Source organism: Syngnathus typhle, linkage group LG22, assembly GCF_033458585.1.
Source record: "Syngnathus typhle isolate RoL2023-S1 ecotype Sweden linkage group LG22, RoL_Styp_1.0, whole genome shotgun sequence".
NCBI lineage: Eukaryota > Metazoa > Chordata > Actinopteri > Syngnathiformes > Syngnathidae > Syngnathus > Syngnathus typhle.
In genome coordinates, this window is record NC_083759.1 from 7,044,163 (window position 1) to 7,070,366 (window position 26,204).

The 26,204-nt window shown below is 43.1% G+C and overlaps 4 protein-coding genes across 8 annotated transcripts in view; 3 read left to right on the forward strand and 1 right to left on the reverse strand.

Annotated features, from left to right (window-relative positions):
* The first annotated feature begins 161 nt into the window (after nucleotides 1–161).
* ppil6 (peptidylprolyl isomerase (cyclophilin)-like 6) lies at nucleotides 162–2,514 on the forward strand. Its single transcript, XM_061271095.1, has 9 exons — nucleotides 162–281; nucleotides 477–556; nucleotides 689–784; nucleotides 965–1,144; nucleotides 1,217–1,279; nucleotides 1,344–1,494; nucleotides 1,581–1,640; nucleotides 1,702–1,837; nucleotides 1,919–2,514. Exons 1-9 carry the CDS (start codon nucleotides 230–232, stop codon nucleotides 2,046–2,048), a joined length of 948 nt encoding a protein of 315 aa, XP_061127079.1. The 5' UTR covers nucleotides 162–229; the 3' UTR covers nucleotides 2,049–2,514.
* An 86-nt stretch (nucleotides 2,515–2,600) lies between these two features.
* cd164 (CD164 molecule, sialomucin) lies at nucleotides 2,601–9,828 on the forward strand. Of its 4 annotated transcripts, none has more exons than XM_061271091.1 (6): nucleotides 2,601–2,822; nucleotides 3,531–3,602; nucleotides 5,258–5,332; nucleotides 5,737–5,841; nucleotides 7,413–7,526; nucleotides 7,606–9,828. In XM_061271091.1, the coding sequence occupies exons 1-6, from the start codon at nucleotides 2,750–2,752 to the stop codon at nucleotides 7,785–7,787; spliced, it is 621 nt and encodes a 206-aa protein (XP_061127075.1). In that variant the 5' UTR covers nucleotides 2,601–2,749; the 3' UTR covers nucleotides 7,788–9,828. The 4 variants fall into 4 exon arrangements, with proteins under 4 accessions (XP_061127075.1, XP_061127076.1, XP_061127078.1 ...); XM_061271092.1 differs by having other exon boundaries at nucleotides 7,416–7,526; XM_061271094.1 differs by lacking the exon at nucleotides 5,737–5,841 and having other exon boundaries at nucleotides 2,602–2,822; nucleotides 7,416–7,526.
* Nucleotides 9,829–10,291: 463 nt separating this feature from the next.
* On the reverse strand, nucleotides 10,292–13,111 carry cep57l1 (centrosomal protein 57, like 1). Of its 2 annotated transcripts, XM_061271090.1 has the most exons (11): nucleotides 12,823–13,105; nucleotides 12,320–12,476; nucleotides 12,081–12,230; nucleotides 11,885–12,006; nucleotides 11,681–11,791; nucleotides 11,525–11,602; nucleotides 11,329–11,421; nucleotides 11,206–11,265; nucleotides 10,893–11,137; nucleotides 10,687–10,831; nucleotides 10,292–10,579 (listed from the first exon to the last, which is right to left on the reverse strand). In XM_061271090.1, the coding sequence occupies exons 1-11, from the start codon at nucleotides 12,841–12,843 to the stop codon at nucleotides 10,370–10,372; spliced, it is 1,392 nt and encodes a 463-aa protein (XP_061127074.1). In that variant the 5' UTR covers nucleotides 12,844–13,105; the 3' UTR covers nucleotides 10,292–10,369. The 2 variants fall into 2 exon arrangements, with proteins under 2 accessions (XP_061127074.1, XP_061127073.1); XM_061271089.1 differs by having other exon boundaries at nucleotides 11,206–11,421; nucleotides 12,823–13,111.
* A 776-nt stretch (nucleotides 13,112–13,887) lies between these two features.
* sesn1 (sestrin 1) overlaps nucleotides 13,888–26,204 on the forward strand; it is a 29,893-nt gene continuing 17,576 nt past the window's right edge. The window contains exons 1-2 of the mRNA XM_061271087.1: nucleotides 13,888–13,995; nucleotides 14,568–14,888. Of these exons, the coding sequence (XP_061127071.1) occupies nucleotides 14,613–14,888 (276 nt within the window). The 5' untranslated portion in view covers nucleotides 13,888–13,995; nucleotides 14,568–14,612. The remainder of the gene's footprint in view (nucleotides 13,996–14,567; nucleotides 14,889–26,204) is intronic.

A 26,204-nucleotide genomic window follows, 5' to 3' on the forward strand; every position in this document is an offset into this window, starting at 1 on the left:
TCATTCTTTAAATCATGTTCGAAATAAAGACTCATTCATTCATTCATTCAAGATTACTGCGTTGTGAATTTGATAACTAGAGATCGCTTGCACGAAGCTGAACGTGGCCATTGTCGCATGAAAATGACGTCATATTATGCGCCCGCAAGAGTTTGTTGTCATGGAAACACGGGTATTGTTTACAGACCAATGCCTGGTTTTCGGTGGATAAATTGGATTTAAGTACTCCATGAACTCCATAATTCAGACATCATCTAAAATGTCTGCTTTACTTACGACCGGTGAGTAAAAACTGTCACGATTGTTATTTTTATTTTGTTATTTTCTAGCTTTTGCTGACTTTTCAGTGTATTACAGTCACTCTGAGCACACCAACTTCACTTTTGCATGTATACAATTAATATCATGCATTATTTCAATTAAACACATGACATAAACATAGATAAAATACAAGTAAAATCCTTTTTATTTTTCAGACTTGGAACCAAAGTTGCACATCAAAATAGTGGGCTTGATTAAAGAGCTACATTTTCACATTGCTAAGGCTGTCACTGAGGTAAGTAGCAGGGTGCAGAGGTCCGGACTGTTCCAGGGTGTACTCCGCCACTTGCCCAAAATCAGGAAAAAATGTTTGGATGGATGAATATTGTCGCCTGAATTTGGGCTTTTTCTCCTTTTGACCAAACAGGGACTAAAACACAAGTTTCCTCGTGAATTTGTGGAACCAGAAATCATCCCATTACTTGAATTGGACTGGCATGCATTTCTGGACAACCAGAAGAAGGTAAATTTATAAAATAAAGGATGGTAATGTATTTTTAACATATTCTTAACAACCTGTACAACAAAATTGCTCCTGTCTTGATTCTTAATTGTGTAGCTCATTGCAGTGATGAATCCAAGTCAACTTTTTGCCTTCAACTTTTAACAGAAAAATGTAAGCATTCCCTTTGTGTGACTAAAGGACATGCGCGGCGAAATGTGGCAATACTCCAGCGGCGTCATGTGCTTTTTGGACGGCCAGTTCATCGGGGACGATGAGGCTCTCGTCGCTTGGGCCAAGGACCAGTGGGCCTTTACGTGCGACCGGCCGGAACCTTCCTGCGTGGACGAATACTACCTGAAACATCTCTCCGCAACTAAGGCAGGTCGGACATAGCTGGGTAGGCTTTGTTTTGGGGATATGGTTAAAAATAAACTCATGTTTCCTATTCAGCACAGGTTTGTTTACATGGACATCGAGATTGGAGGCGAGCCAGTTGGGAGATTGTTGTTCGAGGTATATTAAGGGTGAACCAGTTACGATTGAAAATGGATGAATGGACGTCATCTCTGTCGCGCAGCTCTTCTCCAGCATGTGTCCAAAGACGTCGTGGAACTTTGAAGCTCTGTGCACAGGGGAGTCAGTCAGCCAGTCGAGCGCCGGCTATCCGCTCTGCTACAAGGGCTCCCTGTTTCATCGGGTGGTGCCCAACGGCTGGGTGCAAGGCGGGGGTGCGCCGCTGTTATCTGAAAAATCCACTTAAAGTCAAATAATTAATTCAAAATGACGGTGTTGCACTTTTATGCTATCTTTGCAGATATTACTCCAGAAAGGAGAGGAAATGGAGGCGAGTCCATCTACGGACCAACATTTGACGGTACAGCGGCGAGCGGCCCAATGACGTCGGCAAGGTTACTTAACTTTATATTTGCGTTCAGACGAGAGCTTTGCTCTTTCTCACACCAAGCGAGGCACGCTAGGGATGGCCAATAAGGGTCCCCACAGCAACGGCTCTCAGTTCTACATCACCTTGCAACAAACGCGGTGGATGGACTTGACGTATGTTGCATTTGGGTTAGTAGTCACCACCAAGCATTCAGTGATTCATTCTTAAACTCTTGCGTATTCTGATTGAATTAATCATGCTTGTCACAGTCAAGTGGTGGAGGGTGTCGATGTCCTCAAGAGGATAGAAGAAACCCCGACCACCAACCAAAGGCCCAAGACGGAATGTACGGTTGTAAATTGTGGTGTATTTAAACTCAAAAATGATTGTGTAAAATAGCATTTTACATTACTGTTGATATCTTACAATATTAACCGTGTGTCTCATTGTAATGCATTATTATTTTTATACAATATAAATCAGTATTGTTCTTATGATGCAATTTGGGCGTGTCTGTGAGGAACCAGGATGTCCTGGTTTAAGTTCAACCCAGATCCTCAGAAGTGAGGCAGACTTGCTAACCACAGGTGTCAAACTGTGCTCCTCCAAGATAAAACTGTCAAGTTGGGTGACAAAAATGTCTCAAGCCAGACTTTTGCGGTCACACCTTCTGTCTCTGATAGGTTGCTTTTTTTTATGTGGTGTGGTTGCTGCAACCTCTCCCTTAAATTGGTTGAAAATGAATATTTCAGAATTGCAAATCCATCTTTTGTGATCATTTTGTTTGGTTTGATGCCATGACATTTGTTTTCTACTGTAAAATAAACGTGCCTGTACTCAAAATATGTTGGAAAACAGCACATTCCGGGAAGCTGCAGTCGTTGACGTTGCACTATTCAGCCTCCTCCCCCATCGGTCCCTTCCGCCCCCAAAGTAGAAAGGTGTCACATGACCTGTCAAGTAGGAAGTGTCTCGTTGAGCCAGCGAAGCCTCAGCAGCCTCGAGCACCAACCCTCTAGACGACGATCCCGAGAAATATCCCCGCCGACTCATTCTCGACACGTAATCTTGCCGCTCGTTTGTATTCGTCCACCGCAGCCATGAACGCGAAGGTGTATTTGGTCGTCGCTGCAGCTCTGGCTTTCATTGGCCCGTGTGTCGCGTCAGACGCAGGTAAGTTCAGCACACGCTCTCGCTCGTGCCAATGCTAACGGCTAGCCAACTAGCCTCGAGGCATTCGACGCATCTCCGCCAGCGCTTCAAGCTCATTAGCATTATTTGAGAAAATGTCAGTTTAACGTAAGAAGGCAAGGAGATTAATAGATCGATTGAAATGCAAGATGTCACGTGTACGCTCCCGGCTAATACGCATTACAAATTATCCAATTGGCGACGAGCCAGTTTCGTTTTCACGATCGTCGATGAAGGAACTGGTCAAGTTTTACCATGCCCAAAGTGAACTAAATGACAATTAATTGCAGTATTTGAACTAATCACTTCCCCCTCTTTCAAAGGTTTATGTAGCCGTTCGAGGGCCTGACTGATTCTTTGAAAAAAACATGTTGCAAATATCATTTATACGTGTACAACCGTATTTCTATTTTCCACACGTTCCCCTGTTTTTGTCACACACACTAATAAAATAACTTTTTTTTTCTATTTTTGTACTATTTATTTTGCTTATCAAGACCGTTTTTTTCCAAATGAACTTAGCACTTCCACATCTCATGTTGTTTATTGAGCAATTTGAGACTTTGGAGCCTTTTCAAGATCTACTTAATCACCTTAATTCTTTCCTCGGAAATCGAGCACTGTGGAAGCTTGTGCTATCTACACCCATGTAGAAATATAACATGCAAAATCAAACTGGTATGTTTGCAGATGGGTGCCTTGACCTCCAGTGTGCTGCTTGTGATGCTGCAAATGACTGTCAGTGGCTCAACTGCCCATCATGTGAGTATATGTCCATTCGTGAATGTTTGGCCACAGGTCGGTCTTTGTGAGGCCTGAATTGCCCGCTAGGGCTCCTGATTGCTGGGAATGGAGGGAATGTATGGTAGCGGCGTTGACGTCATGTTGCATGGTCAAGCTTTGCTTAACAAAAACAGCAGCAGCAACAACGTGAATATAACAGGCCGGTTTTGCCGCTATTGTATTGCGATCACACATTAAGGGGAATTGGCACATGTAGGAACACGCCACAATCATCTACTCTGGGGTTTCCCGCTTTTTTTTCCTCCATTTTTTTAATACCCGTGCAAATCTGCTTAGTTGGACTAAGCTGGTTTTCATTTTGCAATCGTCACCAAACCCAAAAAAAGTACCCGTGTTGGGTCAGGAGAGCAGATTATTTTTTCCACCAACACACACTCATGCTCGTGTGATTCGGCACTAAAGAAGTGGTGGAAGCAGAACTTGGGCTTGCACCTGATGCTAGTAAGTCCAACGCAGCACATGCAGGAGAGGAAGCGATATGTGGCAGGAAATCCGCCTTATCTTCACACTAGCTACAGGAAAGCGTGTCCGCTAATGAGTGGCTCTCAGTCTGACCGACCTAAAGTCAGATTGCGCCACAATCACATGACCCTCCACGTGGACGGGCGGGGATCGACTGGTTGGACCACTCAACTCAATATAAAGATTTCATTTGAAAACTGGTCTGACTGGACTAGTATTGTTTTCCAAATGCTGTGATCTCAAACTGTTTTGTTTTTTCTTCATGCTAAAAAGCTTTCCTAGATTTCTCTGGGTGGAAGACCAAAGAGGAAGTGTAAATACGAAATGTAATAGGACTGCCACTCACAAATGTCCACGAGCTGGCCCTACCCTTTCACAGCTGCTTGTTAGATAGCAGCTCCGCCAAACTCCACCCCGCAACTTTACTTCTGACCCCCCCCCCAAAAGGTGTTAAAAAATACTTCAACCGACGTGTGACAAAATTCTTTAGAAAGAAATTGCATAACTAACCCGCTGCGAGGGTTGAAAAAGCATCTTTGTTTTTAGGTTTCTGATACATGTCAGCACGATCAGCTTTTTATTTTTAAAAATCAGGATTGATTTGGCGGGGAAATCTTTGAATTAACGCACACCAAGAAGAAAAAAAAAAAAACCCTCAGAGTGGACTCATCTCTCGTGATCTTGATGGAGCTGTAATTTATGAGCAGCCATCTGGTGGGAGAAATTAGATTGGCTCGTTAGTGTGAGGAACACAATAGTACGCAACTGCATTTGAATTTAATGGATTAAAAAAAAAAAAGTCCTGGGTTATTTAATGTAGCTATGTTTGGAGAAAAGAATTAGTTTAGGTCAGTCAAATGCTTTAAAAAAAAAAAAAAGACAGAAAACAGTCCAATTTAATTGTCTTCATCATTTTCTTAACGTTCTGGAAAGAATTCAGTCACAAGATGCCGTCAGTCATGACTCGTCAACCAATCACAAGATTCGGACCAGGAAACTCATGGTGGGGCAAAGTCCCGCATCATGGTTAATTAGTAATTTCGAGGATCGGGTCAAGTTGTACTTCCTTAGATGAATTAGCCAAGTAGCATTTGTCGTCGGTGAAAGAAAAAAAAGGAATTCAAGTCATGAATTTGTCTTGTGTATTTCAGCCTCCGTTGTTGCCAGTTGCTACAACGTGACACTCCTGGAGGCAAACAACACCTGTAGCAACACCAGCTGCTCCGGTAGGTCATTACAACAATGAATTATTGGATTACATAATCATACAGGAAGTAAAGTGCTCCTCCTTTAAAAAAATAAATAAAATAAAATTGCCAGGTGACCATTGTGTGTTTAGGTCAAATGATAGCTGCTATCAAGCTTGACCTAGATCCGAACGTTGAAATCAGATTTGACAGCCTCCTTTGCATTTAATTATGCTACAAAAGTCACATGTTTTGCTTTAAATGTGGAATCTTTGCTTTGTCTGTCGCTAACGGTGTTTGTTTTTTTTCACTCGTACTGACATGCGAGTGTTTTTTTTTTCGTTTTGTTTTTTAACCCCTAACCCCTTCCCTAAATAACGTGGTTTCCGTGGTATCTCTGGCTTTTGTCCGTTTTCAAAACCTTGTGACGGTTCCCTGTCCAGCTGGTCCGAGCTCAACCACCCAGATTGCCACAACTGTTGCCCCTCCCACTACTCCAAATCCCTCCACCTCTGTTGTCACTACCTTTAGCAGCAGCAGCAGCACAGGTAACTCTTGCTAGCCTTCCTTCTCCTCCAGCTTGTGCACCTAACCATGCTTCAAAATATTTTTTACTGCAGCCTTGCCTAGTTGAGGGTCTAACAGCACTTCCTATTTTGTCCAATGCAAAATCAACTTTTGTTTACTTGATATTCTGTGAGGGGAGAAAATTATGCCTTGAAAGTCGGACAAAAACAAGATTCTCAGAATTTTTATACGGGATTTTTATTTTATTTTATTTTTTTAACTTTTATGACAGTATTGTTTAGTTTTTTTTCCATGTATAATGCGCAAAATTTAACTACCGTATTTTCCGCCCTATAAGGCGCACCTAAAAACCTAAATTTTTATCAAGTCAACAGTGCGCCTTATAGGCCGGTGCGCCTTATATATGGATCATGTGATGAATTTGTTGATCTTTACTGGTTGTACACAGTGCTCTGCCAAAATGTTTTAGTACGACTAGTAAATTACAAGGTCGCATCGCTTCCCAGCATTACGGTAACTGTAGTCAGGGGGCGTCACCGAATAGCTGTTGTACCCGCGAGGCTATTTCATTTCGAAATAAGCTGCTTCGTTAAGTGTAAACCACTTTGCTGAGGCTCATGGGAGATTGCGAGCTGAGGCTCATGGGTTTTTCCGGATGGCTAATGCTATAACGATAGCTGCTATACGCGCGAGGCTATTTCATGGCCAAATAGGCTGCTCTGTTCATGTTTCGAGTAAATCTACGGATCGATATGGAAGGGAAACATAGGTAAGAAGTACCAATGCGTTAGATTGAACTTTAGTCAGTTCCAATCATTTTATAGGAGATTGTTTTAGAAACGCAATTGTTTACAGAGGGCTCGTTGGTTATTGGCTAGTGGGTGCATACCGCAACCCTAGTCAGCCTCAGTTTGTTGCAGTAAAGCTTCTATTTTATGCGCCTTATAGGCCGGTGCGCCTTATATATGGACAAAGTTTTAAAATGGGCCGTTCATTAAAAGTGCGCCTTATACCCCGGTGCGCCTAATAGGGCGGAAAATACGGTAATTTATTGTCCTAAAATCTGGGGTGCGCATTATACATTGGTACAATTTTTATTTTTTTTTATCCGGATATCATACAGAGGCCGCCATTACAGATGCGCTTTCTTCTCTGCTGTTCACTTCAAACACGCTCCATACGAACACAATGCTCTCGTATCAGACGCTTGCTCGATCACCTGCTCGTTTGCTGTCACAATGTACCCTCCACAAATCCGAAACATTTCTTCGCTATCGAGTTTGCTAGCGCATGCGCAGTGATACTGACCGGCAGAATAACATCCGGTTGTTCCCAAAGATGATATTTTTTCTGAAATAATTTTACGTTTACGGACTTAAGTAGGAGTCAAAATTTGGGTGCGTATTATACATGGGTACAGGCTTTTTTCCAGCATCAACATGCCATTTTTAGGGTGCATATTATACACGGGGGCGCATTATACATGGAAAAAAGCGGTATAACAAATGTTACCTTGCGCCATACATTACTGGTTATTGATGATTGAAAATATGAACTGGCACAAGGCTTAACTTTGACTGCACCCCAACAGCAGGCAATTCAACCAACGCCACCACCTCCGTTGCGCCGACACCCGCCCTCAACGTCACCACGGCCGCCACCACCACCATCACCACCACCACCACCACTGCGTCCACAAATTCAAGTAAGTGTCACTCACCGTCCAACCTGCGTTGTAAGTTTTTTTTTTATTGTAACCTGTAATTGTTGCCTATTTGCTTCAGGCGGGTCCACCACAACAGGCGCCCCGGCCCCGCCCACGTCCTCCACGGCCCCTCACAGGAACTCAACCTTCGACGCGGCCAGCTTCATCGGCGGCATCGTGCTGGTGCTGGGCCTGCAGGCAGTCATCTTCTTCCTCTACAAGTTCTGCAAGTCCAAAGAACGCAACTACCACACCCTTTGAGGCCGTACGGCGCGCGATCAGGTCCACATCTCTCAGAATGATCCCCACGCACCAAAACACTCCCGTCCGCCTCCCTCTGACTCCAACAGTGTTTCCGAGTGCCTTTGAAATCAGTAATTCCCTTAAATCACAAATGTTACATGAAGCGTCCTCGTAGAATCGAGGAAACACCGTTGGAGTCGTTTAATGTGACGACCGCGAAGGTCCGGTTTAGCTTTTTAGCCTGTTCAATCGTTTCTGTCCCTTCTCCCAAATGCCGTTTTATCTTGTATATGTTGCTCATCGTTTATATATGAGGTTATGACTCTCCCCCCGCTGTTAACCAAGCTCTTTGTCAGGCCCGGTGGCCCTGATTTGGGCAAAGATCACCCAAAACGAGTCTTAAAGATGACAGCTGCCTTCATGTGCGGTCGCATGCAATAAAACATCAAGTCCATCTCCCGTCCATTGTCCCCTTCGGATGCCACCAGCTGTGCGGCGCTTGCGCTGGTGGTCTTCAAAATTGAAAGATTGTACAGTATTTTTAGGAATGTAGAGACTTAGTTTCATAAGAAGTTGGGAAAATAAGCAGCGGGCACTTTTCCTCGTTTTCGGACGCTAACACAGTCAAGTGCCTTTAAATGTCCGGTGTGGTTTGAGCAGGAAATTTGAGGGAAGGACAATTGTATTTGCGGCTGCTTGAGTGTAGCGATGTGCAGGACTGAAGAGCCTTAGAAGAAAACGGTAGAAGTCAGATTTGATGATGCCACTGCATCATCAGGACCACCCCCCCCCCACCCCCACCCACACCCCCACACACACACACACCAACACAAAGTAGATGACAAGTTTTTGGATGGAAATGTTGAGAAATGACTAAATGTCTGGTCAGCCGTGTGCTGCTATCTGTGATTTTTTTTTTTTTTTGCTTGCTGGCATTTAGTCGTCTTGTCCTTGATTAGGTTTTTGTCAAGTTAAGGGAAGTCTTAATGAAGGAATGTCCATCTGCTTGTTTTATGCTTTCGTCACAGATTTTTTTTTATTTTTGCATGCCGGATGCTTATTTACTCTTGATGATACAATTAATGCCAAAATGATTCCCACCATGGCCAAAGTTTTATTTGCTCGGTGTGGGTATTTATTTTGACTGGAAATAATAATTTGAGTCACTTAAGTTGTCAGGGATAGTGATTTCAAAATGTTGACTTTTTTTTTTTTTTTTTTCCATCCTGAAAAACCACTTTAAGTCGTGAAGAAAATGCCTTGAAAACACGTGAGCAATGTTAGCCAATTTATTTTGGCAATCAAGCTTCAGCGTTGCACTGACGAGCTTCGTTTGTCCGGTTCTGAAACCGAATCGAACGCTTGTGTGTTATTCGGCCTCGCATAATCAAATCTAAACTCGCCTTGGTCGTACTTTCGCCAAAGATGCACATTCAGTTTTTGCCTTAGCCTCGCCCTATTTTTGCCTCCGTTTCCCGAAATACTTGAGAGTTAAGTGTCCACCAGCGCCGCTGCATCATCGGGCCCAAATTCCTAAAGGACGAGCGTCACATGCTCCGATTGTTCTAACGTGCGTTCATTGTATCGCCTGCTTCTTACTCACTCCCCTGCACAGCTTCAGGAAAAGTGCCTTATTCAGTTCTGCTAAAAACACAAAAAGAATTCATGCTTGTTAATAGAAATACTTATCAGCACTTTCAGACCCATTTAGATATTTTTGCCTGTCCTGATTTAAAGCCTTCTTTCCAAGCTGGCCAGTAGGTTATAAAAAAAAAAAAAAAAAAAAATTTCACTCCTGTTTATTTCTCGGTGAAAACAAAAAAAAAAAGCTACAGCATTCCCCGCATGGCCCAATAGCTTGGCATGCGCACATCCGAGTGCCGTTCTTTGTTTGTTGCCTTCTTGAGACGTCAATTTATCTTGGTACGATTCCAATGGCTATGTACAAAAACAAAGTGTGCCCTTTTTTTCTCTCCTCTCTCTGTCGCCATGTTTGCATTGTTTTTGTGGCTTTAAGTTGCAGCCTGTTGACCCAATAAAGTTTGTTCAAAATAATCAACACCGTTGCCTTGGAAATAATATCTATTATGAATGTCTATCTTCTGGATAAGCGGAAGAAAATGAATGGATGGATGAATGTCTATTTTGAGTCCATGGGCACTCAGATAATCTGGTTACATTTCTAGTTGTGCTGTGTCATCTAATACAGCAGCAAATGGAAACGAAACCTCAATGTTCTTCTAATCAACCTATCATTTTGGTTTTATTTCCCATCTTGCTTGATGTCTTTAATCAGCAGATTTTTTCTGAAGTGCTCCCTTTCTATTGGTTTTGGTTGCGTTCAGAGAAATGAGCTACTTTTGACTGGAGCATACCGGAAATGTGGTTAGTTGTTTTGAGTCATGCAACAACATTCACTCAAGTGTAGATCTCTTGACCTATCCCCATTCAAGTCTTGTTTCCCATTCTTGCTCAACACTGCCATCTTGTGGCTATATATTACATTAACTGGTAAAACAAAGTGTATAAAATGTTTTATTAAAAAAAAAAAGGATATAAACAGTTGAAAATGAGATTTAAAAACACGTGGCGCATCAGAGTCAAGGTTCCCATCTGATGTCCTCTTCTTTGAGGCTGTTGCGCAACTTCTGTGTCTCCCTGAGAATGCGTAGGCTCTGCTGACCTGCGCTGCTCGGCCTGTCCTGATGACGATTATAATTTTTCGGTGCAGGAAAAGACGACGATGGCTTCACGGTGTTCGGCTCGGTGGCCTTGTTGGTGGACCGCGGTTGCTGGCTCAACTTGTGGACCTGAAAGAATGATATGTCAGGCTTGACACGCAATGGAGATTTTGAAACACATCTGATTAAGTGTTTTTTTTTTTTGTTGTTTTTTTTTACTCCCACGTGGATTTTACCGTTTGCTGGTGTTTTCTCAGTTTAATGATCTGCGCTCCTTTTTTGTCCATCCTGGCCACCATACTTTCCAGTTCTCTCTGCAGTTTATTCCGTTGCTCCATTTGCTGAGTGGCATCAATCTGACGCATTAGCTCTTGATGTTCACTGAAACGCACCGATAAATGTTACTAAATGCGTGAATTATGATCATGTCGGCCGTACGCACAAGCCCATCTGTCCCAGCTCGTCCTGAAGGGCCAGCAGGAGGTCTGACAGCGAGCCCAGTGACTGGGAGTCGGGTTCGGGCTCCTGGGCCGCCAGCTGGACGTCCATGCGCAGGCTCTTCCTGGCACCGGCGCCGCCCGAGCAGTGCAGGGTGCTCAATCGCTCGCACAGCTGAGGATGGTGGTGCTTGAACATGTGTAGTATGCTCTGCATGTTGGCGTGCACCGAGTGGCTCGGGCTAGTCGACTGAGAGTAGAACCATCCAAATGTTCCATAAGGCAAGTGTGGGGTGCTTTTATTCTGCTAGGACTTACCGTTCCTGCCACAAATGGAATCCTTTTGTGCCTCTGTATCCCATTCGATATGGGGGATTTCTGAATTGGAGCATAGCAGGGATCAGTTAGCGCATAAAGCAGCGTAAGATTTTTAAATAATACCAGAATGGGCTTTTGGGGAGTCTTCTTTGGCTTCGTCTGGTGGACGGCCGGTGGAGAGGATAGTCGGAGGTTGAGGTCCAACTCTCGCTGCAGCTGTGGAAGTAAAGTTTTTTTTTTTTTAAATGTAATGGTGAAGTGGACTAAATTAATCTTAACGTGGAGGCTTCTGTTGTATATGGAATGGATTTGGACTTACCTGGCCTGCTTTCTCCTGCACCAGTTTACGCTCATGCTCTTCCTTCAGAAGCCTCTGCTCTAGAACAGCAAGCTTCATCTGTCAATAGCAGAGGCAAAACTAAAGTGCTACAAAAAAAAAAAAAGACAATTTCAGGTAATGACGTAGCAATCTTACCTCGGACAAGTTTTGCGTTCTGCTCAGTTTGAGACAGTCCGATTCAAGTTTCTGTAGCTTTTCGCGTTGAATTTGGTTGTTTGCGTTGCTTGGCTCCTTCTCTCGTTGCTTCTATAGGTTTAGTTGAAACGACAGATAATAAAACTGTTTATAGGTGTGTGGTCGAGTGCCGTGACTTTAACACGGGTAGCATTGTCGTCGTACCTGATTGTCCATCGGAGTGCCCTTGTGCGTCCTTGCGCCGTCCACCATCTTCCTCATGTAGTCGAGCTGCTTCTCAAGCATCTTACAGCGAGACTCGGCAGACTGCAACTTGGAGTCCAGCTCTGTCACCAAGGCTGCATCTCACTTACGAGCCATCACTTAATATTTTTCTATTTTTGTCTGTGTATGTGGTTACCGCTCCTGTTCTCGCTTTCTGTCACCGGCAGGCTCGTTGACGTGGCGGCAGGCTCATGCTTCCTCGCATCCAAGCTCTTTCCCGCTTGCTGCCGCTCCTGCTCCAGCCGTTTAATTTTTTCCTGAAGTGTCTTCAGTGCGTCCGCGACACCTGCAATGGGCAAGATGACTTTTTCTGTCATTATATATTTTAGTGACATTGACCCCCCCCCAAAAAAAAAACCTAAACTCCTTACATACCCTGGCTGTTCTGTATAGTCGGTTGGAGCTCAGGACCGTCCATACGGGTCTCTGCGGTTTTGGGGGTCAGCCCTGCTTCTTTTGGAAGTGCCAGTATCTTGTCCGGAGGTTGGTAGTAGCTCCCTATGTAGCTGTTTTTGGAGGGGGAGTCTAAAAGCTACACATAACGATGCAAAAGTTCTTTACAATCTACATTCTAGAAGAAAGAAAGTGAATTCAACTTGTCATGCATCATTTGAGGTGGCAGGCAACTTAACTCCCTAAAAACACTGAGAGGACACTCAACACCATTGCTCAATTACACAGAAATGAAATTGTACTATTAGAGAGTAGTGACTCTACAATTCTATACAAATCATATTTAACTAGCAAATATAACGACCAGTGTTATTATATATCTATTACACACTGCGTATTTTTTTTGCAGAAGCCTAAAAGATTAAATTTAAAATAGGCTAAGAGTTAGCACTACGTGCACGACGATCCACATTCGAAACGTTTACCTTGTCGTGGCTCAACTCCATTCTGTAACATTACGAGAAGTCTCGTTCACAACAGAAAGCATGCGTCTGTATTTATTACTCTTGATTTACAGCTATTTGTGTTAGCCGTTGCGCGCTAATGCAGCCGTTTTGACAGACGGTTCCGACGGTTTAAATTTCCCTCTTTTTCTCGACCTCTTGATTCTTGTTCCGCCTGCACACAAGTTCCACCCTGTCCACGCCATCTCCTTGCACTTTCTTGAAGATTACGCGATTTAAAGACGTCACTGTCCCGTAAGCGTTTCCTCATAGACACGAGTTGTTGAATTGGAATAATAATTGATGATTTCAATGACAATGAGTCAAAGTTTTGCACGACTGACAAAAAGATATTTTCCAACACATTGGCAATTGATTCTAGTTGCACAAATATTATTCGTGCTGCACATTAGGGATTTCTATCACTTGCATTCTTTGTACGCTGGGTGGCCTTTAGCACATAGGACAAACAACAGTAAGCGTTCTAAAACGTTGCCAAGTTATTTTTTTATAGCATGCAGGGGCCATGGCCATTACATTTATTAATCTTTTTATCGTTTGTTACCTTCATGTTACTTTCTCACTAAGTCTACAAGTTTTACTGTGACATACATCACAACACATTTTCCAAGGAATGGTCATCCAATAACATTCTAACCTCTTTCTCACTCGTTGCACAAATAGGGATGACGTCATTTAAACAAAACAACCCAAGAGTGCAGGGGGGTTGAAGAGTACTCCCCCCCTCCCCCTTTTTCTGTTCGGTGTTTTTTTCCCCGCACTGCATGTAGTTTGTAATAAACAACTTGAGGAGGTATGTGGGGGGGGGCGACCGTTATAGCGTGTTGCATGCTGGGAGTTGTAGTTTATAGAAAACTACCTTTGGTTAGACAAAATTGTCAGGAAGCTTCGATGAGAACTCAACTCCCGAAAGCCTTCCCTCGCCAACGGATTGATAACCAATCAGCTGTCAGATCCGCTTCTATCCCGCCCTCGAGGGCAGACTACCTCTTGCCATTGGCTTGTTATGGCTATCAATCAAATATTTACCCCGTCGTTCGGCCTCCTTGTAATATTGCTGCAGGGCGAACGAGGCTGGTCACTTCTGTGTAAAGGTGTCCCGTTGCAAGACCCGCACCGAAGAATGTGACTAAAGTAAGTAATTTATTCACGACACCCTTCTGTTCTCGTCACATTTTGACTGCTAACCCTTGTTCGACAAACGACGTCGCCCTTTTACTTGCACTGTATTGGCAGAGGAGCAGATTGAATGGAGCTCGATGACTAACAGGCAGGCTTCGGTATTTGCTCATTTTTAATGACGTTTTGGCGTTCAAGGTTGTCATTTAGAGGCGAGTAGGTAAGTAAGCTGCAGGAGATTGTTATTCCCATTTATGAGGCTTCTTTTGTGGTGGAAGATCAAGTATGAGGAACAATGTCTTGGCATGAGGTTGGTTTAAATCCCCTGCCGGATGCCTTTTAGAAGGCAATGCAGATGTTTGTATCTGACGTCAATAAACATTAGTTATCATTTTGTCATTGTATGTGCACATTTGGTAGTCTTTTAAATATGCAGCTCTGCAGTCTTATATGCCACAATCTCTACTTGGCTGCATCACTTCGTTTTTCCCAATTATGTGGTTTGTATACATGTAGATATTTGCTACATGTGTATCATCCCATATGTGTACATTTTGAGTGATCTCATTTGCTAATATTTGCCTTAGCTTTACTGTACTTCAACAACACACGTCAAGTCTCCATATCAGAGGATGGACATGCAGGACCAGGAGACTCTGGGCAGGTGGAATGGGCTGGCCAGCCGGGATGCCAGCTCCAGGATGGCCGCCATGGAGCACCTTCGCCAAGAGGTCCTGAGCAAAGTGGAGGCTATCGAGCCTGTGCCTGCATCCTCGCCCTCACTGGCATCCGGGTCACCTCCCAACAGCGACCTGAACGACATCTTAGCCCATCTCCTCATGCTCACCAAGCGGTGTCCTTTTGAAGACGTGAGGGAGCGATGCCTCCGGCTTTTACAGGCGGTCCAGGTAGGAAGGCTTTATTATTCCTGTTGTTTATGAAACCCCTTCATTGATCAGCTGCCATCTGCCACCTACTCAGAAGTACCGACCCTTCTCAAAACCAATTTCTGCTTTGTCAATTGGATTAGCATCAATGACGCCCTTAGACAGCACTCTTCTGTTAAAATATCATATGCACCAATGTTATTGTAGTTAACAAAAACAAAACAAAATAGCTGCAATTGTAAAAAAATACATTGTCATCAATGAAACACAATAACAATACAAATTCAACAATACAATAATGTAACTACATCTTATGTTTAAAAAAAAAAAAGAAATAAAAGTTACAATAAAAATGCTCTAATACTGAACTAAATCGATGCCTGGTATTAGCAGCAGTGTAGCGCTATCTACTGTTTAGGAGGAATTAGTCCCTCGTTCTCTTTATTGCTTGTTAGAATGTCTCATCTTGACAACGCAATTTGAGCTGACATGTTTATTGGAAGTATCTCATAACAATCTTTGTCATCCAACACTTACAACGTGATCTAGTGTATGTTTAACTCGCTTTTGTCATCTGGTCTTAACTGCATCAGCTGAAATCAGTTTCCCTACCGTACACAGTGGGATAGTGAGATGGATATTTTAAGAATTAGCGTGTCAGACCCGAGCTCTCTATTACCAGTCGCTAGAAACAATTTGAGGGGCTTGGCATCCTTTGCTGTTCTCGCTGGACTGTTTTTGGATGGTGGAGGATAGAGGCCGAGGGATGAAAGCGAGAGAAAGCTGCTTTGGAGGTTTTAGCCTCGCGCTGTAGTACACGCCGTCTGGTATTTTTGAATTATGCTAAGCTGCATTTGCCCCACGGCTTGCCAAAGGCTGCTTTTTATGAGCCCACTGTTGTGTCTCATGAGGATGAGCTCTTACATTTGAAGACCCCAAATCCTTGACCTCCCCCTCCTCTCATCAGCACCACACCTTTTTTTGCTCTTGTTAGAAATGGAAAAGAGGGGGGCGACTTTAACAAGGATCCCCCCCCTTTTTTATTTTTTTTTTTATTTAACCTTTATTTACCCAGGCAAACAATTAAGAACAAGTTCTTATTTACAACTGCACCTAACCCAAAGAACAATGGCTGTTTGAGGGGGGTGGGGGATGGAGTGCTAAAAAATAAATAAATACATGAAACAAGGTTATATAAATACGCAACCAAAAATAAAGGACAACAACCAAGAACAATAAAACTATACAATATAACAACGTATTTAAACTAACAGCTGCAAGACCTGTTAAAACCTGTTGCAATTTTTGTTCGAAAACTGTAAATGATGTGATGACAGTGAATTTAAGGGTATTTTGCATAGTATTCCAATCATAAGCTGCAGCTCAGACGGATCTTTAATGCTGTCAGATCCTCCAAAGGAAATTTCTGGAAATGTCCTCACAAGCTGTGAAGGCTTTTGGAGCAAAATCAGATTTGGTTTTAGAAAACTCTATTTATCCCCCTGGCAGGGATGCCTTTGCGGTGTTATGTTGCCCCACGTATTAAGAGTGAGCCCCACGGGTGAAGGGTTATTGGGTCAAGGCTGAAAATAGGGATCTGTGTGTGTGTGTGTGTGTGTGCACCTGTTCCCATGAGCTATCCTCGTGCATGTGTACATGCGTTTCTGTTCAGTTTGTCAACAAAAAACAGAAGGTAATCCAAGAGGTCATTAATTGGATGCAAATAGGTCAAAGGTCAAACAATTTTTCTTATTGTATCAGTCTTTCCCACAATAGTAAAAGTCAAGTCAAAGTCAGCTTTATTGTCAATCCCTTCATATGTCAGACACACAAAGAAACCGAAATTCCGTTTCCTCCATCCCACGGTGACGAGACACAGTACACGATAAACATACAAGTAGACGACACAAAATAAAAACAAGAAGGCACAAACAATAACTAATAAATAATAAATAAATAAAATGAGTGATGAATTCCGATCACTTGCAATATAAACTAAATCTCTACACCCATAGATGGATTGACATACTGTACACAAATACACACACACACAAACACACACACACAGAATCAACAGAGACAATTGTTGGGATTGACGAGGTGGGCAGACTCCATCACCCGGTCACCATATTCCCTCGGTCGCATGAAAGGAGTCCAGTCCAGTCCAGTCGTTTGAAAGGCTCACAGAATGGCCTCTTTGTATGATGTAATTGCATCATTGTGTTCTGCCTCTCAAATAGTTTCATTCACTTTGCATCAAGCATGCGGGAGGATTGCAAATGGATAGATCATAGCAAGTCGACATTGACACTTGATTACATTACATCAAACGCTTAATGGTTTCTTTCATTCATTATTCAAATCCAAACCTCAATTTGTGCCTCACACGTATACAAACGGTCCCGTCTATTAAATGGAGCGGTAACTGGTTTGTCAGAATCATATCATGTGCTTTATTTATTCTCGTGATTAGTTTTTTAACGCCCCACTTAGTTAATCACGGCCATTTAGCACAACCCGGCAACTGCCGTTATAAACACTCGTGCCGATTTTTTTTTTTTTATTATTAAAGTGACTCCCACCTCTACCAGAAAAAGTAGACCACCTGACTTTTTGAGTGAATTCTTGGTAAATAGTGGTGAGAACGGGATGTGTGACGACATGTTCTCACTATCGCATCGCTCGAGTCAAGGCTGAATAAACATCATGTGCAGATTTTTGGACAGATGCGGCATGACGTCGTCGTGTCCGTTCGGACTGTCGCGGCAGGCACTCTGATCATTTCCGAAATGTTCCATCTTGCTCCCTTTCTATATGCTTGAATGTGTTGCGTCAGTGTGCTTTTATGTGCATGGGCATGCTGTCCATCCTCTTTAGAGCCTTGCTGATTTACTGAGTCAATCGAGCAAGGGGGGGGTTGCATAGCCCTGTGGTCTGCACAGATCTGCTTGGATTAGAGGAACTCTCTGTAGAGCAGGTCATACAAATTGTACGAAGAGGCGGAGAGTAAGCTCAGCGAGCAGCAGGCGCTGACCTTTGGCACAGTGACTGCACAGGCAAATTCTGTGTTGGTATGGAAGATGGGAACGAGACTTGAGTATATTGCCAGCAGTGCTTCCCATGGGATGTCCGGTGGGTTACGTGAATCAATTTAACTGATGGCGTGTATTTTTATTTGTTTTTGAGGGGGATCCACAGACAGACCCCCCACTTTCAAAACCAGTGCAGGATGCTTTGGCCTACAGTGAAAGACTGGATTCAAGGAAGTGGGGGGGCATGTTGGTATTGTGCAAGTAGGTCATCGGCAATCCGGTAAGCTTGAATAAGTGATAAAAAAACGAGCAGGCTTTTATAGTGGTTACCATACCAAACCACGGGTCCCCAAACCACCAAAACCTGCACGGTGGGAGGGATGGGTTCCTGTCGGGTTTGGGATTTTGCAGAGTGTTAGCAGTCGTCATGGTGCCGGTGACATGAAGTGCAATGGCGAGGGGGTTGGTTGGTTGGTTGGTTGGCACCATGTTACTCGAGGACTGAGTATTTCTAGTCGTGCTATTCAGTTGATAGAGAGCCATAGGAGAGGAATTGGAAGGCTTAGGTTCACTTAGAAGTGGAGAACGGAATTGGAGGTAAAGTGAGGTAGCAGGTACAAGAAAATTTTGATGGCTCTTTCAAGACCCACAAAAAATGCTCAAGTGTGAGGTCTGACTACTAGCGTGTTTGGATTTCTATCCCGTCTAATGCTAATGTTTCTCGACTTCGTACAAACGTATTTTGAAGAAAAAAAATAGCGAGTGCAGCGCGCCGTCAAGCCGTTCCGCTGAATAAACAAGACTCACAAGCCTCGCCGATATTTATACAGCAATCCCAGATGAAATTACATTCCTCGAAAATGATTTATTACAGCCCTCTAATGCTTCCTTGGTGAAGGCGTCCCCCCCAAGAATGTGTTAAATCCTCCTTTCTGTTGGTTTTAACGCTGCCAGTAGAAACCCAAGCTGGCACAATCATAAATCAGATCTGCCGGCTTATTTGCAGGACAACGTGTTTAATGCGACAAATTATTCCAACTGAATCTTTAGAATCAGTTTACTTAAAAGAATTGTTCAAAAGAATCGTTCGCCGAACTGTTCGTTATATGTGAATCACACATAACTTTATGTGCTTTGGCATTTGGCCATGCGACAATTACGTATTTACGGACCTATTCAAATTTGGACTTGTTGATGCTTCGATGTGCCCTTGTCTTGCACTACATACACACAACAACACACACACGTCATATCTCGAGCTGGCTTCTTTTGACACGCATACACTAAAATGGCCAATTGGTCAGAATTAAATTGAATGAAGTCACGTATAAAGACAATGAAATCAGCACACCTTTTTACCTTCACCCTCTTTCGCTCTGCCTTTTCTTTGATGGCTCACGACGGACCTTTTACTGCCTGCTGCAACTTTCATTATGGCCACATGAGGGCACTGTGAGTCCACGCGCTGCCTTTGCGGTCTTGCCGGGGGTGGGAATTTTCCATGCACTGGGCATGAATGTTTGCAATGCTCCGCATGATTTTGATATTTTCCTTTTGCCCTGGTCACCGGGCTGTCATCCAACTGGTGTGTATTTGTTTGCGTGCATGTCTGTGTGGTCAGGCCTGTGTGTGCGCGCGCGCGCGCGCGTGCGCTGAATATCTGCTGATCCGTCTGCCTTGCCATGTGTGTGTGTGTGTGTGGGCGCGTGTGTGTATGTGTGTTTACATGTCTCGGGAGATTTATAGCAGGGAGCGTGCAGGATTTCAATTCATCTGGTAACCAAAGCTAGTCAGCTGGCTGCGGGCCTGACTTAAGTCTGAGGTAGACCCCTATTAGGATACAAACCGCACTCTGCTCAACACTTTGGTCAACCTGCCAAAAATACACAAACAAAATTACACTAACCCCCAATGTATGTTTTTCTTAGCAATGTTTACAGTGCTGTTTTAGGGGATTTTGTTTTACAGTATACAGAGGTAACCCCTCCAAAAGTATTGGACCATTTTTTTTTTTTTTGCACAAGCTCAGTCCCGAGCTGCCGTGTTGTTTTAGCACGTGCTGTATTGTTCCAATCGCCGCGCCGTCGCGTCCGAATAGCTACTGTGAGCTTTTCACGGGCTGCGTTGTTGCCGTGTACGTATATGAGCGCTTGTTTATGTTGCAGGCCCTTCGTCAGAAGCCGCGCTACGGGAACCACCCCGTTCTCACAGTCGTTCACCTCTGACCTTGACTCTCGTGCTGCCAAGGCCAACGTGTGTGTGTTGACCACAATTCCTGTTAAATATAATCAGCTCCACCTTACCGATATTAACCGATAAATCGTAAATATGAATCGACAACTAACTCAAAATCCAATCGCAAATAAAACCTGGTATCAATGTACAATCATCTCACTCGATAAGCTTCTGTTGTCACTTTTGGTGTTGTTCTCTGCGACCGCATGTGTGTAACGTGCCAGGGGACGTGTGTGTGAAAGGGGAAACGCTGGCTCGCTTCCTTTTTTTTTTCTCACTTGACAGTTCAACGTATTCAAACCTCCCGAGCACACCTCACCTTTGACTTCATCTCTCAGCAGCTTTTAATTGTACGAGCCACACGGTTATTTTTTTCCGTCACACTTTTCGGGTATCTTTTATTGACTTGACATATAGGCTTGTATAAACTAATCTCTTGGATTGTTGCCAATTATTTTGGAATGGAATTTGAAACAAACAAAAAAAGTTTTGTTATTGCACATATTTGGCAGCTCTTAAAGTTCTTTATGAGATAAAAACAAGCTCACGGCCGGACCCATTAGTTCCTTATTTGGAGTACTGAGCTAAGACGCAATGACCATTTTATAACTCCAATGGCCGTCATTGTGTTTGTTTGGCCTACTTTTTCATTTTGTTTGTTTTATGAGTTAGTTGGCAGACTTCTTCTTGGTTCATAGATGATAACAATGTCATTATGATTCCGTTCCGTTAATATCCAAATTCTCTTGAAATAGTGTGCTTTGGTATTTTCTTGTCATTCCGTTCTCACTGGTAAACAAGGAAGCTTAATCCATATCCCAGACCTGCTGGCTTCAGAATGCAAAAAATGTTTCATGCAGTTGGAATTTGCTGAGACAAAAGCTTTATCTTTCATCACAATGCAGCTCACATTCTCAACTTTCAACTTTTTTTTTTTCTACAAAATGGTCACGACTATGCCAATTTAGCTAGCGAGCTTAGCGTAAACTTCCAGTAAAAGCGGTTAACCACTATGAGCGTCGCGTTTCAAATCCCGGTTGTAATCTCATGGCACCAAATAGCTTAGACAGAGATCTGAGCAAAAGTTTAGAAACGGCGCATAGTGTGTTTTTTCGGAATTGTCGTCAGTGCCTCGCTCTGCCGTGTTCATTGGACCCGATTCAGGCAAGCGTCAAAGGCTCCACTGATTCGCTTGTCATCACTTGACGTCAAACTGGAAGGAAGGAAGGAAGGACGGAAGGAAGGAAGGAAAGAAGGAAGGAACTCCATATGGACCTCTTGTCATATACTTGACGCCGCGCCGAGGGAAAGCAAACATAGTGGATAACTTATGTAACGTGTCTCCTCCGCGTCCGGGGAACAAGTGGAGGTTTTGTAACCTGTCGCAAAAGAAGCCCCCAATATTTGTCATCCTTGCCCGTTAAGCAGAAGAAATAGGTCAATTTCTTGCAAATCATCATGCGTGTGTGTTGAAACACTCCAACTGTTCTCTTTCTGTCTCCGAGTTCTTACTGGCCATCTGGTGTTTGCTTTTCTTTACGGAGGCTTTGTTTATGTTCCTGTTGCAGACTTTCAAGGCGCCTTTGTTTTTTTTGTTTTTTATATCGTGAGCTATACAGGGGCTCGTGCTCTATATGCGCCAAGCGACATTGTATTTATAGCCCAAAGTCAATATTTGTTTTCAAATGAGCAATGAGGAACTGGACGATGAAATAAATGCGACTCTGACTAGCTCCAGATGAAAATGAGTTGATTACCGTAATTTTCGGACGAAGATGACGAAGGGCCCCACGTACTACCGGCATCATTAGCGGCGTTGTTTCTAAGTGACACGGCGGATGAAGAATTTGAAGGATTTAAGGATTTGGAGTGACACAGAAGGTTTGAAAAACTATTATGGATTTTACCCACGCCCGGTCCTACTCTTCGGAGCTCTCTTTCACCTCCGTGGGTTGAAGTCGGGGGCCGGCGCTCGGCCGGGTGGCTGTCCGGGGACGGTGGATGGGGCTCGGTCATGGCTTTTACGCACGCCCGGTCCTATTCTATGGAGCTCTCTTCCACTTCCGTGGCTGGAAGTCCATGCCTGGAAGTTTGTTTTGTTAAATAAAGAGCCGTTAACCAAACCCACGTCTTTCCTTGAACTTTGTGAACACTTCAGTATAGTTATATAGTAGCTCTGTGGAATAACGACGAGGCTGACGTCAGGGCGCACACGCGGCGTTTTTGACGAAGGACGAGGAATTTGATCGATGGATTTAATGATTTGGAGTGACACAGATGGTTTGATAACATTATTGCTTATATAATAGTTATTTGATATATAATTTATATATCATTATATGGGCTTGTGGAATATTTTGAAGTGCAAGCGCCGTCAGCGGCGCGCACGCATTGTTGACAAAGGACGATTGATGGATTTAATGAATTGGAGTGACACAGATGGTTTTATTAACGTGTTTTATGTAATAGTTTCTTGAATAACTCTGAATTTTACGTCAGGGCCGTTCTCAGCTCTTCGTTTGTGTTTACCGTTTTTTTCCATGTATAATACGCAAAATTTAACTAATTTATTGTCCTAAAATCTGGGGTGCGCATTATACATGGGTAAAATTATTATTACTTTTTGGACACGTTAGCTATATAAAGAGCGAGAGAAATTTCACCACACCCAGATGTGTGTGTGACGATCATTGGGACTTAAAAAAAAAAAAGATAAAAAAAAAAATAATAATTTGGGTGCGTATTATACATGGGTACAGGGTTTTTTCCAGCATTGACATGCCATTTTTAGGGTGCGTATTATACATGGGGGCGCATTATACATGGACAAAAACGATATGTCACGTTAGCATTCCTATCGTTTAGCCTGTTGTTGCTCGTTCATGACTGTTCTTGGTGTTGGATTTTGTCGAAAAAATTGCCCCCCCAAAATGCGACTCATACTCCGGAGTAGAGATGCACCGATCCGACTTTTTCAGTTCCGATACCGATACCGATGCCGTGGCTTTGCGTATCGGTCGATACCCGATACCGATCCGATATGATTTTTATTTTTTTTTAAACGTTTATTTCGAACATTAAAGAAATACAAGAAAAAAATAAAAATACAGAAAAATGATAACTCCATAATACAATAGAATATAAAAGAAAAAAGATATTGCATCATAATTTTCCTTTATCGTAAAATCATATTTGTTCAAAAAGGGAGTAGAAGGAAGCCTAAGCTTATCTGACTCTACCCCATGTAACTACATGTTTCTATTTAATTCTGTCAAGAATTTGTCCATAGTCAATATATTAAAGAAAGAAAAAAAAAACATACATATATATATACATATATATATATATATATATATACATACATACACACATACATATATATATATATATATACACATACATATATATACACATATATACACATATACATACATATATATACCATATATTTTCTCATTAAAATACAAAGCAACTTAAACAACTTCACAGCATGTTACGGTATCCCGTCAATATTTTGTCCTTATACATTTTTTTAAACTTAGGTAAGGTACTACAGTTCTTTAATTCGTCACTGCTGGTGTTCCATAGTTCCACACCTCTAACTGTTATACAATGTAACTTTAAGTTTGTTCTCACCAAATCTCTTTTAAACATACGTGTTCCTCTTAAATAATGGGTACTTTCCCTCCACTCAAACAACCTCTGGATACTGTTTGGTAATTGATTATTTTTTATTTTGTACATGAGTTGGATGGTTTTAAAGTCGACTAGGTCGTTGTATTTCAGTGAGTTCAATTTAATAATTGAACTCACTGAAATAATAATTCCGATTTTATTTAAGAAGCTACATAACTCTACATGTGGAACAGAAAAGACCAAAGGCAATGGCATCAGGCAGACTACACAGTTCTTTGCTCTAAATTAGGGGTGTCCAAACTAACGGTCCAGTTTTTATTGGCCCGCAGCAAATTCTGAAAACATAATTGAATATGGCCCGCACAAGAAGCTTGAGCTCAGCTTCTCAGTTTCCACACTAGATGGAGCCCGCCACACAAAGCGTTTGACGTCCCATTAACACCCCCCCGGAAGAGAAGCGAACACGCAGCGTTTGACATCCGATTAGCCTCCCCCCCCCATTCGGGAGAGAAGCGAACGCGCAGCCTTTGACGTCCCATTAGCAACCCGAAGAGAAGCGAACGCGCAGGGTTTGACGTCCGCTTAGCAACCCGGGGAAGAGAAGCGAACGTTCGCTCCATGTTTGCGTTTGTTTAGAAAACTCTCGTGGCATGCGGCACACGTGCTGCTAGCGTATGACGTAGCCCGCGTCCCAATAGATTAAGGAAAGTATCGGCTCACAGATCGGCTGTATTTTCCGATACCCGATCCATCTATTTTGTTGATATCGGGACCGATATCCGATCCAGATATCGGATCGGTGCATCTCTACTCCGGAGTGACTTGTATATGTTTTTTTTCACATTTTTGGGCATTTTATGGCTGATGCGACTAGTACTCCGGAGCGACTTATAGTCCGAAAATTACGGCAGTATAAATTGGATGTTGAAACCATTTGTTGCCGATTCAGCGGTAGCAAAGCACAACCGGTTCTTTTATGGCAACTGTTCCTTTTTGTGTCTTTCTTCTTTGGAAATCTGGGTCAGCAAAGTAGGTTTTGTTGAATCAAGGGAACCGCTGTTGAATACCGCACCTAACTGTGCCTTTCGGAACACAGGTGTGCAAAGGTGAACATCTCCCCGAGACGTTGTGTGCAAACATTCAGTCATCGTTCTCCATCTTAGATGTTTTCACTCCCCCGCAAGGAACCAATAGATGGCCGAAGATTAATATTTGATTTTGTTACAACACGCGCTTTTGTTCTTATCCTAAAGTTCAATTTGTTTCTTCGGGAGAGTTTTACAAGTCGTCTTGAGCAAAGTAGATGCAAAGTACTGGCCAGTAAAAAGTAAGCAAAAACACTCTCGGCTGATCCAGTGAAATTGGCCGTATCATCTTTGTGCAGTTTGACAGATTTCAGACTTCTGTTGCAAAAAAACCCAAAACATTTGTCATTGTGAAACTCCATCTGGCAACCAATGAGGAAAAAGAACCCATGGATGTTTTGTTTGCTCAGACTGTTGCGGTAGAACCCGTTTTTTTTTTTTTTTTTTCTCTCCTTAACTTTTTTTTCCCTGGGATGCTTCGAAACTTCATAGAACCGAACAAAGGACGGGGTTAAGAAAAAGTCATCCTCATGGCGGGAATGGGCAGGATTCTCCGTGCTGGTGCCCTCGTGTTGTTTACTGCTAGGTGTCCTGTTTGCTCTGGGACACAGTTGTTACCGCACTTGCCAAGCTTCCACACCCTGTGACCAGCATTAATCAGCGTGTACGGGTCTTTGTGTGTATCTGTGTGTGTGTGTGTCGGTGTGTGTGTGTGTCTGTGCGAGGGAGGATGTGAATGTGCAAGAAACAAAGTGGTCTCTGTTTTTTTTGGGGGGGGGTGGAGCAGGAGTGAAGGGGTAGAAAGCGAAGTAGATAGTGATAAAAAGCATGGGAATATTTTGTGTATTGTAGAATTGTGTGCGCGCGCAGTAGAAACACGCATACACACTCCTGAAATTGAGATTAGCCCCCACCTAATTGAGGGCAAGCACTTAGAGCCTATTAATGCCCCCCCCCCTTCCATGCATCACTGTGAAGACTCAGAAAACAGGAGACAGCAAAACAACAACTGCCGTTAACTGAGGGCGCGTCAGTTGCTCTGATTGGTTGTCGCCGGCAGCTGGGCCGAGCCGCCATTGGCGGAGAGCGACACACCTCTCAATCTGTTTACGCGTGGCCTAAAAAACAAAGGTGGAGCCATTTAAGGAAGTGGGAAGAAGAGGTGGGGCAAAAAAAATCTCTGGAAAACATTCATTGGAGCCTGTCCATAAACTTCTAGGAAATCAAAGTTGTTTATTTGCTGTTTGTGTGTGTGTGTGTGTGTGTGTGAGAGAGAGAGCGAAGCTAATTTAGTCAACAGCAAGCCCGTGCCAGGATAAGTTAGCATTGGGAAAGAAAAAAAACAACAC

What these genes read in the sequence shown, in the direction of transcription:
- ppil6 (XM_061271095.1), top strand. Translation starts at nt 230, where the DNA reads ATGAACTCCATAATTCAGACATCATCTAAAATGTCTGCTTTACTTACG. An exon ending in AACATCTCTCCGCAACTAAG is followed by an intron (nt 1,145 to 1,216) that starts GCAGGTCGGACA and finishes TTTCCTATTCAG; the next exon opens with CACAGGTTTGTTTACATGGA. An exon ending in TTGGGAGATTGTTGTTCGAG is followed by an intron (nt 1,280 to 1,343) that starts GTATATTAAGGG and finishes TCTGTCGCGCAG; the next exon opens with CTCTTCTCCAGCATGTGTCC.
- cd164 (XM_061271091.1), top strand. Translation starts at nt 2,750, where the DNA reads ATGAACGCGAAGGTGTATTTGGTCGTCGCTGCAGCTCTGGCTTTCATT. An exon ending in TAGCAACACCAGCTGCTCCG is followed by an intron (nt 5,333 to 5,736) that starts GTAGGTCATTAC and finishes TTCCCTGTCCAG; the next exon opens with CTGGTCCGAGCTCAACCACC. An exon ending in CACTGCGTCCACAAATTCAA is followed by an intron (nt 7,527 to 7,605) that starts GTAAGTGTCACT and finishes TATTTGCTTCAG; the next exon opens with GCGGGTCCACCACAACAGGC.
- cep57l1 (XM_061271089.1), bottom strand. Translation starts at nt 12,843, where the DNA reads ATGGAGTTGAGCCACGACAAG. An exon ending in TGCAGGAGAAAGCAGGCCAG is followed by an intron (nt 11,422 to 11,524) that starts GTAAGTCCAAAT and finishes TTACTTCCACAG; the next exon opens with CTGCAGCGAGAGTTGGACCT. An exon ending in TGAGAAAACACCAGCAAACG is followed by an intron (nt 10,580 to 10,686) that starts GTAAAATCCACG and finishes TCATTCTTTCAG; the next exon opens with GTCCACAAGTTGAGCCAGCA.